Source organism: Suricata suricatta, chromosome 14 (genome assembly GCF_006229205.1).
Source record: "Suricata suricatta isolate VVHF042 chromosome 14, meerkat_22Aug2017_6uvM2_HiC, whole genome shotgun sequence".
Taxonomy (NCBI): domain Eukaryota; kingdom Metazoa; phylum Chordata; class Mammalia; order Carnivora; family Herpestidae; genus Suricata; species Suricata suricatta.
Genome location: NC_043713.1, coordinates 40141181 through 40155520, shown reverse-complemented (window position 1 = coordinate 40155520; position 14340 = coordinate 40141181). Strand labels below are relative to the sequence as shown.

Here is a 14340-nt window from a genome sequence, read left to right as displayed (position 1 = left end):
GCAGGGATCCAGCCCCAGCACTGCGGGGTGCCAGACACACCTCCGCGTTGGATCGGCGGCCCCTCCCTTCGTTCAGCTCCTGATCGAATGCTGGGCAATGTCTCCAGGGTAATAAACCATTTATGTAATTCTTTACAAATTTGACTAACATGGTAAGATAAACGATGGAGGAAAAATTATCCCAATAGGCATGAATAAACCTCATTGGGTATTCCAGAAATTAAAACCAAAGAGAAGGAACTCTGATAGCCGACCAATGGAAGTACCCAAAGTATGGGTGATTACTTGCCGAGCCTTCTTTACTGCCAGTTTGGCGAGCTTATATGAACCTTCTAAGAAAGAATTTATTCTCCTATGTAAAGTATCGATTTAGTGATTACATGGTAATTGTACTGAGATGCCATTTTTCAGTTTGTGTACAAGGAAAATCTACCACCCAAAGCTTCTACCCTAAAATGAAGCTTGCAAATTCGATATCACCCAATACACGTAGTCCGGGTGGCCCAGGCATTGTGTGGGGGCTGGAGAAAAGAGAATGTACTACCTAGTTGTACCCGAAAGCAACCCAAAGCCTAGGAGGGAATAAAGGCAAGCATCCTAGCCCAGCAGGGTAAGTGTTTTAATGGTGAGGTCACTTACATAGATGAACACATTCCTTTATTTTCCCTCCAGATGGACTTTTGTATCCTCAGAGTCCCCACTTGAGGGATTCAGGAGGAACTCCTTCTTAGGAGTGTTGCTGCCCCTCAGAATCCATGGACAAGTTCCATGTCAGAACCCTCAGATAGTCTAGATTAATCCAGGAAGGTGCTGTGGTCTTCATCCATCCTGCCCTGCCCATCCAGTAGGCTTGTTGACTGAAGTTTGGGACTTCCCTGAAACTCACAGGCTCTGAGGATGCAGACACTAAATTCACTTCCAGTCCCTTCTCTGAGGCATCCAGGGCACCCATCGGAAATCCTGTCTCACCTCTGGAGGCCTCTGAATGAAAGTGGCCTTCCAGGCTCGGAGAAGGGTCTCCAAACTTTTCTTCACCCCAGTCATTTTCACATTACCCAAGACCTCAGGGAAAGGCTCTCAGTGGTTCCTCGGGCTCTAGCCAGGCTTTAGAAACACAAGTGAAACACATGGTTTTCCTGTAACATAGGTGATGCCATAGACTGAACTGTGTCCCCTCAAAATTCACATGTTGAAGACCTAACCTCCATATGATTGCATTTGGAAATAGGGGTTATAAGGAAGGAATTGACATTAATGAGGTTATGACGGTGGAACCCTGATCTGATGGAATTAGCGTCCTTATGAGAAGAGGCACCAGAGAAAGCTCTCCTTCTCTCTCTCTCTCTCTCTGTCTCACTGTCTCTCTGTCTTTGTCTCTTTCTCTCTGCTCCATGTGTAGACACAGTAAGAAGGTGGCTGTTTACAAACTGAAAGAGAGTTCTCAACAGAGGTCAAATAGGCCAGCACCTTAATTTTGGACCCTCAACCTCCAGAGCCGAGAACAAATGCTTGATATAAGAAGCAATAGAGAAAGGGAGAGGGCAGGACTATGTTCCAGACAAAGGCAACAATACTAATGAAGCACCAAGAGCCTGGTAACATCTTCCTACACCAGGAATACAGGAAGAGACATGCTTTAGAACTGCTGGAGTTCAGAAGAAGTCCTATGACTGGGAATTAGGTTAGATCGATAGGCTTATAACAAACCAGGCCAAGGAGCTGAATTTCATCCTGGAAAAGAAGAAAGAAGTATCTACTCAATCTGTAAAAACGGTCACTAAGTACAGCTACAGAATTATCACTTTGGGTGAGTTAGTGAAGTCATTAACTTCCTTCATTATCTGCTTGTGTCTTCATAAAACTTTCCCTTAATACTTAGGGAATAAAAGGCTTGAGCTGTTTTTCTTTATTCTAAATAGTCCTACTTCTCAATGATTTCAATTTTATCTACTACAGTGAGTCTGGCCTGTTTATTACTGTCATCCAAATGACTAAAACTATAAGATAGCTATTATCTGGTTTTTTCAACTCTGCTGGATAATTGAAGAGATTGTTAAGCCTTCTGACTAGGTAACAGTTACTCTGAGCTTCCATTTTTAGCTTCTATAAAATAAAAGTTATAGGAGTCTATTCCATAAATAGTAATTAAAATAAAATTGTAATTTATATTTATATTTATATATTACTATTTCTATTCCAGAAATAGTAATACAAAATAAAAGTTATAGGAGTCTATTCCAGAAATACTATAAGAAAGCATATTGGGGATATTTTCTATTTATATTGCAAATTCTGAATAGTGGACATACTTTTAATTACTGTATTGACATTTCCCATTTTGCTGTAGCATGTACTTGCCCATCAGGAGTAAATTGGTCTAAGCTCTAATGAAAATGCATTTTTGTGGCTTAGAAGAATCTTCCTAGGAAGTTATAATTATAAAAGTGACTTGAGGATAAATTAAAATTACTTTTATTTTTCCTATGTAAATTATAATATAAAATGAGTTTGTTGAAAATCTATTTAAAATATGAACCTCAGTTTGAGCGTTGTGAGAACCGGATCCTTCCGTAATAAAGTCAACTGTAAATCATCATGAGACATCATAAAGCATAAAGAGTTATTCTGAAATGTCTTTATTTTAATACCCATCTCCCAAGCTGCCAAATCAGTTGGAAGTCACTCCTAAAAGGATAATGTACAAAAATGGGAAAGAAACAGTATTTCCCCCTGTTACTTTCTGAGTAGCAATAATAAAGGATCAAAATGGGAAATGATTTTAGGTTCAAGCACAAAACTTCAGGAATCCAGGTTAATTCTAAAATGTTCAGTAGAAAGCAAACCTAAGATTATTAAGAGTTCTCTGTACTTAGGAGGACTCTCTGGCCACAGAAAGGGTGGAAAGGGGTTGAAGGTAAGCCCTGGCCCTCTTACAAGGCTGCCTTGCACAACTCAACTCCAACAGGCTCTGGTCTCACACGCCTACTCACCTCTGTGGCCTCCATGGGCAGTGACGTAGCAGGTGTGGGTCTTCTCAAACAGGCCTATAAAATACAACCAGGGCAACTGTGTGATTTTTGGAACAAACTTGCTAGTAAGGAAAGAGAAATGTACGAAGAGAAGCTTGAATTAAAATCAAGTGAAAGATTGGTTTGAATAGTCCTTCTTAAGTCATATAATGAGTTCTGCCATGATACAGTAGCTCAGAAGCACTTTCAGAATACTGTTCAGGATAAATGGTCATAGTAATAAACAGTCATTGAGCAAATTATTTGTTGAGTCAACAGTGAAGAATACCGCACACATGTGTCCTTGAACGCTAGGACCGCTTGCAGGCTTTATCTTTAGAAATGAGCTCTCCTCAGTGTACCCACTTGCTCTTTTGGAGAGACTCCTTCCTCATACTTGGGAACTGAGTGGTCATTTTCCTTCCAGACTGACTACCTCTGCTGTTGCTCCTCGGGTTCTAAGAGAGGGCACTGCTTTTCCTGTGTCGCCTTTCCAAAGTGTGTCTAGAGGCTCTCCACTAATTTCCCAGAACACCACTGAGAACAGCCTTGACGTTTTGGTCATTTAAAAAGACTGCTGGAGACTTCGGGATACTAGACAATTGAAGTCAAGAATAAAATATAATATTAAAAAAATAATAACCTATGATACTTCACTGCTGCCCAGAAAAAGAGCGATCCCAGAACCCCTGTCTGCCTCCCTCTTCTCCTGTCTCCCCATGGCAAGTGCACCTCCCAGCTCTGTCTCCACCCCTACGGAAATGCTCCAAGCAGCTAAGAGAACCTCAAGTGCAGACCAGAATGACCCTGACCTACTAGGCAGAGAAGTTTCCCCTTCACCTTTTCTACTCTGGGTCTCTCAATGTCAGTTCATCTCTACCCAGAGTGATTGGCAGAGGGACTATACATTCCCTTCTGGAGAAAACTCACTCCCATCCACAGAGATGTGACTTTTCACTATACCCTTGGCAGCAATCGTACAAAAATTGGACATTTGTACATTTCTCAAATACAGAATTATCCAATATAAGTAACACCATGATGCTCGCCCAATTCAGATAGAATGTGCCAGGCTCAGAAAGGCTCCTTTAAGGAGTGCGTGGGTGGCTCAGACAGTTGAGTGTCCAACTCTAGGTTGCAGCTCAGGTCGTGATCTCACAGTTCAAGCGTTGAAGCCCTGCCTCCAGCTCCACCACGCCGATAGCGTGAGGTCTGCTTGGGATTCTCTTCCCCACTCTGCCTCTGTCTCTCTGCCCTTCCCCCACTCGTGTTCTCTCTCAAAATAAAGAAACATTAAAAAAATTTAAAGAATGTCTCCTTTCAGTCTCTCCTTATTAATTAATGATTTAAGAACTATCATAATGGTGTCACTAAATCTTGTTCCACTAAAATCTTCAGACATCCTTACAAACATCTTTTGCACACAGGGCTTTTTAAGGCAGAGAAGTGGCCTTCCAGTGACTTCTCACTAGACTGGAAGGAATAGTGATTTCCCCCCGGAAAACAAAACTCCGTTGTATGGGTAATAACTTCCTCCAGGAAACAGACAAAAGCAATATAACGAAGCTCTGATACAAGGTGAAATTTTAGTCCCTCTCATTGTCCCATAATTCTTCACTTCAATTTCCTTCAGAGCGGAAATCTCCTCCCACTGGGTGAGGCTGTAGTTTCTCCTGGACATTCATTCTCATGCCCCTAAGAACTCATTGTGTGCATCTGTCTGTTCAAAGAGGATTGCTCAAGCATGAAGGCTTACAGGTGTGAGTTGGCTGACTTCCACATCTCCTGTGTCATTTATTTCCATGTCATCCTCTGATTCACTGCCCAATCAGCCCTCTTTTCTCACACAAGTTAAATTTTTTTTTATGTTTTTATGTTTATTACTGAGACAGAGAGAAATAGAGCATGAGTGGGGGAGGGGCAGAGAGAGAGGGAGACACAGAATCTGAAACAGGCTCCAGGCTCTGAGCTGTCAAAACAGAGTCTAATGCGGGGGCTGGAACCCACAAACCGTGAGATCATGACCTGAGCTGAAGTCGGACACTTAACCCACTGAGCCACCCAGGCGCCCCGCCCATACATTTAGGAGGCCTGTTCTCAACACTGGCTTGGGGAGTAGCATAAGCCCGGGCTCAAGAGCCTGTCAACTAGCTCAGGAGTAGAAAACAGTTTTTCCCACCTGTTCCCTATATGGGCAGTAAATTATGTATTGATTTATTGATATTAATTCATTTTATTGAATATCAATTATCCATTCATTAGTTTTATTTTCTCAATATTTATTATTCTTGATTTGTCTCTTCTTTTCAGCCTGCCCAGTTTTTCAAGTCCTCTCTCACTAGATGAGGTTTTCTAGCAATAAGCTATTTAATATTTACTCAGTTGTTTAGCCAGTGCCACCACTCTTTCCTTGCTTTCTTTTCAAGCCTCATATTTGTTTGCCTTTCAATGTTATAAGCTGCCCACTTTCCTAAATGGTAAGCTATAGTTTGTGTTTATTTATTTTTTTAAGTAGGCTCCACACCCAGCGTGAAGCCCAACATGGGGCCTGAACTCATGACCCTGAGATCAAGACCTGAGCTGGGATTAAGAGTCGAACACTTAGGGGACACCTGGGTGGCTCAGTCGGTTAAGCCTCCGGCTTCATCTCAGGTCAGATATCACGTTCGTGGGTTCGAGCCCCGCATCAGGCTCTGTGCTGACAGCTAGCTCAGGGCCTGGAGCCTACTTCCGGTTCTGTGTCTCCCCCTCTCATGCTCTGTCTCGCTTTGTATCAAAAATAAATTAAAAAAAAAAAACAGTAAGAAAAAAAGAGTCGAACACTTAGCCAATTGAGCCACCTAGGTGCCCCTGGTAAGCTTGTAGTCTTAACTTGCACGGGTGTATGTAAGGTTACACCGGATTCTTACTCCTCTAAACAACCCTAATTCAATGGTCCTTCTGAATATTTATAAAAGCATACACAAAAAGACTGAAGAGGCAGTAATATTTCTAGTAGGCATATGAGCATGTTCCAGGAAAGCTATTTTGTTGTCACTGTCCACTAACTTTGGTTTTTAAGTTTGTTTGTTTGTTTTTATTATCTCTACAACCAATATGGGGCTCAAACTCAGGACTCTGAGATCAAGGGTCACATGTTCTTCCAACTGAGCCAGCCAGGCACCCCTACTTTCTACTAACTTTGCAGTATTCTTTTCTTTAACTTTAATGTTTTTTATTTATTTTTGAGAGAGAGAGAGACAGAGAGGGAATGGTGGAGGGGTAGAGAGAGAGGGAGATACAGAATCCGAAGCAAGCTCCAGGATCTGAGCTGTCAGCACACTGAGCCCCCCAGGTGCCCCTGCAGTGTTCTTTATATGTTCAATAAAATTAGCTGTCTCTCCTAGGTTCCAAGTTCTATTCATATAGTGGTCAGGGAAAGGTCTAATCTTAACTATAATACTTCACTTTAGAAAAAAGAGTCTTTGACCAAAATCTCTCTGCCAGGCCCTCAAAGTAATAAGTATTTTTTATAAGTCTCAGAATAAGTGATTGCAAACTCTGAACTTCTTTATTTCCTATCCCAAGAGAACATTTAGGTAGCAATCAGATATTATCTGAAACAGCTTTCCAACATCTATTGATGAATTATCTTACCTCAACTGCTGTACTGTTGTTCTCAAGTCTAGGCAGAGACTGGAGACCGCCATCTCCCACACTGGTCTCATCCAGAACGGGGAGACAAAAAGAAACTGGAAAGGGACAAGCACTATGGATGTGGCTTTGACCTCTTTTCTCCTTCACGATGACCTGCCTTTCTGTAATATTTCTAAGATAATTGACACCAGTGTCACCCAATCTCAAGTTTTGCTTTCTCATTTGGTACACTGAGAGTCAAGTTTTCTCTCTCCAGAGACACTGGAAAGTGATAAGCACACACAAGTTCTTAAGACAGAATGGAAGACAAAGGACATCTTATTTCTGCCATGTTCCTTTATTGTAACATAAAAACGATTCCCTGAGAATAAGGTGGCCTGAGCCTTGCTCCACCAGGCTCTCCCATCACGGCTTTCCAAATTCATCTATGCACAGAAGGAAGTACTGTATTACGGCAGTTGGCCAGGAACACGCTAGGTTCTCCCCACCCCCACCCCCAAGTTTTTCCAAATGTCTCTAGTTTATTCCTCCCCTTCATTCCCTCTTTTAATTTTGAACAAATGGGAGCAATGGTCTTTAGCTCACAATAAATCTTTGTAGTGGCTATTATTGAAACAAAACGAAAGAGACTATTTTGGCAGCAGCATTGCATTAGTAAAATGAAGAAAACCACTTCAAAAATAACAAGAATTCAAGACTCAATAGGTGCCTGGTTCAGTCAGTCAGTAGAACATGTGACTCTTGATCTCAGAGTCATAAGGTCAAGCCCCATGTTGGGTATAGAAATGACTTAAAAAAAAAAAAAGGGAAATGAAGCAAGACAAAAAATTCAAGTCAGCCTGACCTGGGTACTAACGCTCCATTTGTTTAGAGATTCTAAGTAAAGTTTTAAATCGTTTGTTTTTGACATAATTGTCCTGGGGAAGCCCTGTGCTTTTAGAATCTCCATTTTTTAATCTTGCAAAAACATACACTTCTAAAAAGGGTTTTTCTTTCCTGTTTGATCCAATTATATGATTAATCTACACACCTGAGTAGGTCCCAATTTACCGCATCCAAATGGTCAAATGTGATGCTCCTTGACCTTTTTATTTTTCTTTTTTGGGCTATAATTTACATAGAGTATAATTCATAGACCTCAAATGGACACTTCAATAAGTCTTGACAGATATATATATATATATATATATATATACTGGTGTTTCATCATTCAAATCAAGATATAGAATATTTTTAGGGGGTGCCTGGGTGGCTCGGTTGGTTGGGTGTCCAACTCTTGGTTTCAGCTCAGTCATAACCTCACAGTTCGTGGGGTTGAGCCCCACATCAAGTTCTGCACTGACAGTGAGGAGCCTGCTTGGGATTCTCTCTCTCTTCTTCTCTCTCCCTCTCTCTGCTCTTCTTGCATGCTCTCTCTCTTTCAAAAAGAAAAACAATAATTAAAAAAATCTTTTAAAAGGACATTTTTTTGACACACGTCAAAATACCTCTCCCCATGCTGAACCAACCACTGTTCTGCTTTCAATCACTGAGTAATTTAGACTTCCTTGAAATTTCACATAAATGAAATGACACACTGCATTACCATCACACACAGTTACCTATTATGGCACCACTTTTTATCTATTGTACATCACTTTTGCAATATTCCACAATTTAGTGGTTTAAAACAAGAACTCATGGTCTCACAGTTTCTACAGAATGTAGGCGTGGCTTAGCTGGCTCTCTCTGGCTCAGGCACTCCCATAAAGGTGTTTATTTATTTGTTTTTTGCAGTGGTATAACAAATTTTAATTCAAAATAGACACTCTGAAACAATAGGCTAAAAAAAAATAAACTTCAACAAGCTCTTTTTGGATTTACAACAGAGTACATCAACAATCACAGACCAGTTTCACAATTGCCTCAAAAATGCACATTATAGCAATTACATGCAAGTATTCTATTTTTTTAAATCCATATAGTGACATTATCTTACTTCCCAGAGACGGTCATGTCTTCTGAGTACGCTGGGCGGGGCCTCTGCTGTGTGTCGCCAGGAATAGGGTTCAAGGTCAAAACTGGCTGGTCTCCACTGCTGGCTCCGGTGCTTCTAGTTATATCCGGTGCGGACAAAACCCTGGAGGCGCACCTGTCCAAAGGACAGCAATCCAGTGGAGCTCTGCAGCAGCGCCCCACCCCCTCAGCCCAGAGCAAACACGCTGACTTCGAGCTGACCTCGAGGCGCCTGCCAGGGACCCGATGCGCAAGCATCCCATAAAGGTGTTTAATGATGTGTCCATCATCTCAAACATCCACAGGATGGTTGACTTATGTGACAAGCTTTCTTTGAGACATCAGTTCCTTGCCATGACCCTGTCTAGGGAGAAACTTCCCTCAGAACAAGGAAGAAAGATCAGGTAACCAAAGTGGATGTCACAGTCGTTTTGTAATCCAGTATTGGAAGAGACATTCTTTTACCTCTGCCTAATTTTGTTGGCTAGAAGTTACCAGGGATACGCTAAAGTCAACAGAAGATGATTACATGAGGCCATGAATACTGACAGGCAGAGATCTTTGGTTAGAATTTTTAATGTTTTCTTCTCTCTTTGCTGGTTTAGACTGTCAGAATAAAAGAGAGTCGATAAGCGTTTTGTTTATCTCATTCAAATTTATATCCTACCTACTTTTGAAAAAGAAGGATTATCAAATTAAATTATATAAAGCAGATAAAAATAACCAGGGATTGGTTAAGCAACTGAGGTGGGTTATTTCATCCTACCATTGAGTCCTGGATTTTGCTTATAACTTCCTGGATATTCAGGCAAAGAATCACACATTTAGTTTGGAGTTACATGGTTCTCATTATGCAATAAAAGAAAACACGGAAGTTCATCTATAGTGTTACATTTTATCTGAGCTTTGTATTAGAATGTTAAGCGAACCATTGGGTAATAGCAATAAATCTTGTTTTCAAATTTTTGTTTTTTTCAAAAACTTTAGAGCATTATTTGAAAGTCATATCCTAATGAGAAACACCTTCAAATGCAAATGGAATGTGTATATAATTTCTCTCCTATCTCAGATAGTATGACTTTTGAATGCAGGGCTATCCTTCTCTACGATATTACCCATTAGGACAGGGAGCTGTGGATTTTTATCGGGACATCTGCTGGGAAGCCATTCAGTTCATCCTTTCTGAGGAGAGACAATTTTACAAGGCTTAATAAGACTTCCTTTAAAGGAAAATTGGTAAAACGACTAAAACACAAATGATGGACTATTGCCATCTTAAATTTCCTATACAAGCACTGAGATTCAAGGGAGGAACTTTGTCTAAATTACAAGAGACTAGAAATTGCCAAAATATTATTGGCAACTTTACTAAAGAAATTCAGATTGAAAATTCGAAAAGGAACGTCCTTAGGAATACAGTTTCAGGTGAAGACAAATGATACAAATCAAAGCATCAGAAGAATTTCAGGATTAAGACAGAGACCTGTGCATCTGTCAGCTAAATGTTATCAGGGCCACTTACCAGATTCATGAGGTGCGAAGCTAAAACCAAACTAACCCAGTCACTAATTTCCAACTTAGTAAGTATTCCAAGTTAGTTAGTTAGTGTTAAGTATTATTAATACTGAATTACCAATTCACTCATATTTAATTAACATAAAATCCTAGGAAATTGTAACTGAAAGTGACTACACACTTAATCTAGTATAATTCCTTATTATATTGAATACACATATACCCAAAGAAGGAGTTAGGTGACTATCTTAATGTGAGAAGGTAGAGAAAACTCCAGATTTTTAGACCCCTATTTCTTTCTCTTAGAAAAATGTTACAGAGATAAATGAATCAGCTAATCAAAACCAAAATGGTTGAAAGCAACAGTGTTCAACAGTGTTGTTTTTTTTCTTTCCTGCTTAAATCTAAAATGTTTGGGTAAGGCTTAAATTATTATCGGTCTTGGAAGAAATAGAACGCCCAATTATAACCATAGAAAACAAAGCTGTATCTGCAAGTTAAATCCTGTTCTGATTTCTAGGAAATTATCCAAATTATTTTATTGTCCTATAACTTACATTCTGAAGCCTTATGTGCAATGAACTATATAAAGCTTTAAAAAATATTTTATTATGTAGAAAGTTTTTTAAATGATCTTTATATGCTTTCTATATGTTATGCAAAAAAGGAATTTAAATTAACTGATGTTTATTTTTAAAAACTTTGTAAAAGGGAACATTAAAATATAATAATGTTAGATGATGAACTTTTTTTGCTTCAATTCAGTCATTTACTGTGAATATAATATGTTCATTGTAGGCTTGATGTAGTAAGGAAGAAATTTAAGGTTTTTCTTCATGGGTCAGCAAATCTCCAAAAATCCTAAAGACTATGAGCTTATGTTTTTAAGCTTATTTATTTTTAAGAGAGAGATAGAGAGAGAGTGCACTAGCAAGGGAGGGACAGAGAGAGAGAGAGAGAGAGAGAGAGAGAGAGAAAGAGAGAGAGAGAGAGAGAGAATCCCAAGCAGGCTCCCTACTATCCACATAGAGTTCCATGCAGGGCTCAAACTCAGAAACTGAGAGATTATGACCTGAGCTGAAACCAAGAGTTGGAGGCTTAACTGATAGAGCCACCCAGGCACCCCTATGAGCTTATTTTTTGCTCTTTATTTCATTCTATTAATTTTACAAATAGTAATGTTCATTGTAAATTGGAAACATGGGAACATATAATGAAGAAATATTTCCACTACCCAGGCATTACCACTCAATATTTTAGTATATTACATACAGTCTTATATTTATATGAATTTGGGATTTTACTGGCCTAGTAAACTATTTTACTTTTTCATTAACACTGTATTTTATGCCTATTCTTATTTAATTGGTCTTCAAATACAATGATTGCATTGTATTCTCTTACCATAATTGTCACAAAAATGACAGTAGCTACCATTTATTGATATAAACAGGAACCAAGCACTAAGATAAGGTCTTTATATATTTATTCCTATTTTGTCCCCATTTTGTATGTAAGGCAACTGAGGCCTCTGTGACTTTCCAAGGTTACTCAGTTAGTGTGAACAAAGCTATAATTTGAATTCAGTCTTCCTGACTACAAAGTGGTGTCCATGATCATTATATCCATCATTCTCAATTGTGGTACACTGTATTATGGTAATGTATTATAAATCATTTGCTTTTTTGTTATGGAACATTTCATTTCCAAATATCCACGTATTTAACACCACTGAGATAAACATCTTTGCATGTGTATGGGATCTTTGCACCATTATCTTACTTCTTAGGACAAATTCCTTTTATCTGAATTGCCTGGTAATTTTGCTGCATGTTGACACTCCTACCACCACCTTCCACCTCTGGCTTTCTGAACTCATCATTCCCTGTGAGTTCCCCTCATGTTTTTGGTTCCTGGAAATTTTCTAATTGGTCCCCTTCCCATGGAAACACTCCTTAAACTGAAAACCCTTGACTTTCCCCATATGTCCCTTTATTATTTCATAGGCCCCTCTGACTGTCCTTGACATAATAATCACCCGGTGAACATTACCTGTCACCCTACCCGACAAGGCTCCCACACAACAGCATAGTGCCACCAAATAGCTGCCATGGCCAGAGTCACCAGATACACCTGCTGTTAACCTCTCTGGTCCTATTTGTCTCTGGAGATTTGACAATTATTTTTGGAATAGGTGCAATATAATTTGAATGCACCTTATTGGCTATCTACATTTATGTAGAAAAATTGGTTAATTTTTATTGAGCATTTACTAAATGTCCTGGTCCCATGGTCCTATCTTAAGATTATGCCACTGGTTCACCTCCAAGTGGTGAGTAGGAACCATGGAGTACAGTACATTCTAGAATGGTTCATTTGCGGAAAGTGTGGAATTTTACTAAGCAATGTGTTTCACCTCTTTAGTACAATGCAGCCTCTTACTTAATGTGTCTTACATGAAGAAGGAAGCTGAAAATACTTCTGTTTCATAAAACCCCAAACCATACATTGACCCAGTCAGTGAATCCCTATCAATGGTTCCCAAACTTGAGAGGATGTAAAAGTGGCCTAGGAAACTTACTAAAGAGTGAAGCCTTCCATACTTCCTCCCTATCCTCCTGTGATTCTGGTTCCATGGGGATCTTTATTTTGACAAACACCAAAGGTAACTGGATACAGATGGTCTATAAACCACACTCTAAAAAAAGTAGTGCAAAAACTTTAACAAGCTCACTCTCCTCTTTGTCAACTGCAAAAGAAACAGTATTCTGCTCTGTCCTCTCTCCTGTATCCTAACATAATAACTTAAAAAAAAAAAAAGAGGTAACTTGTAGAAACTCCACAGTTATAACCTCTTAGCTATGTCCAGATTTCCTGCTGGGACATGAGGGTAAGTCACAAAGGAGCTAAAGAGGGGCACACAACAGTCCCTGACTTTTCCTTCACACCATCCCTACCAACAAAGGGCCACCAATGAGATTCTTCTCGAGTCTCATATACAACTAGAATGTAAAACATACCAAATGGGGTTAAAAGTATAGAGTATGTCCCAAAGCCATGACACATGGATGCACCTTATTGGCTATCCACATTTATGTACTCCTCTATAAAATGTGTTTTTTTAAACAAAATTAGATCAAAGTGCTCTGCTTACTACACTAGTATCGGCAAAGCACTAGTATCCTTTTTACTTCCTGTTTTGTTTGCACTCTGTTGTTTTGTTTTACATGAAGACTTTATGTTGTGTGTTTAGTTTAAGATGCAGCTGGAGGGTGCATTTACTTGCTGTATTTTAAGAAGTTAAGCAAAAGTGACTTGAAATTGTTCTTTAATTATTGAGGTAGTAAGGGACAAGGGGAAGGTGAAGACAGAGGACCCACCTAGGAAGGAAAAATAGGATCTCCCTTTTTAAGATTTAACAGGTGCCTGGCTGGCTCAGTCAGCAGAGCAAGCACTTTTTGATCTTGGGGGCATGAGTTCAAGTCACGCATTGAATGTAGAGCTTACTTAAAAAAAAAGAAAAAAGAAAAGACAGTAATTTATTAAGATTTCAGTCCTATATTTCAGACTGAAATCTAAACCTTAGGGAGAAGAAATAATAGAGGAAGTCATATGAATGATTCCCAAAAGCCAAAAACTCAAAAGCATAACTGATTTGCTATTTACTAAACCTTGTCCACCACTGGCTGGACAGGTCTACTCCTTATATCAGGACAGGCTTCTCTATCTTATGTGTTATCTTCAGGCAACATTACCAGCTCACAGTGCAGTATAGTCCTTGCCTCCCAGGCTCACAGCTGCATGTCTTTTCCTTTCCTTGAAAGGTTCCTTCCTCAAGGTTTCTTGAGCACTGTGGTGTCTTGTTACAGAATGTTGTCTCACTCTGACTCAGAGGCATCGGAGGAAGTTCTTAGATCTGCACCACCTTTCTTGCCTTCTGGTTTCTCAAGGTACTTTTTGAGTCAAGGCCTGACTTTCAACTGTTTATAAATAATTAACTTGGCTTTGGCAATCCCTAAGAATCATTTCTTGGATTTCGAAAATATAAGGGACTCTTCGTTGCTTTTCCTTGGGGGATTAGTGATTAGTCCTTCAGCAAACATTAGTTGCACTCTTGTTAGAACACGCTGACAATAAGATGACGGTCACAAATAAGATTTGCACATTGGTCAAGGAGTTTCACATT

The 14340-nt window shown here is 39.5% G+C and overlaps 1 protein-coding gene across 1 annotated transcript in view; it reads right to left on the bottom strand.

Moving 5' to 3' along the window:
- The window catches only part of LOC115277412 (desmocollin-3-like), a 51237-nt gene extending 44540 nt beyond the window's left edge, over positions 1–6697 (bottom strand). The window contains exons 1-2 of the mRNA XM_029921568.1: positions 6645–6697; positions 2991–3091 (exon numbers count right to left, since the gene is read on the bottom strand). Coding sequence (XP_029777428.1) covers positions 2991–3091; positions 6645–6697 — 154 coding nt within the window. The remainder of the gene's footprint in view (positions 1–2990; positions 3092–6644) is intronic.
- Between the last annotated feature and the right edge of the window lie 7643 nt (positions 6698–14340).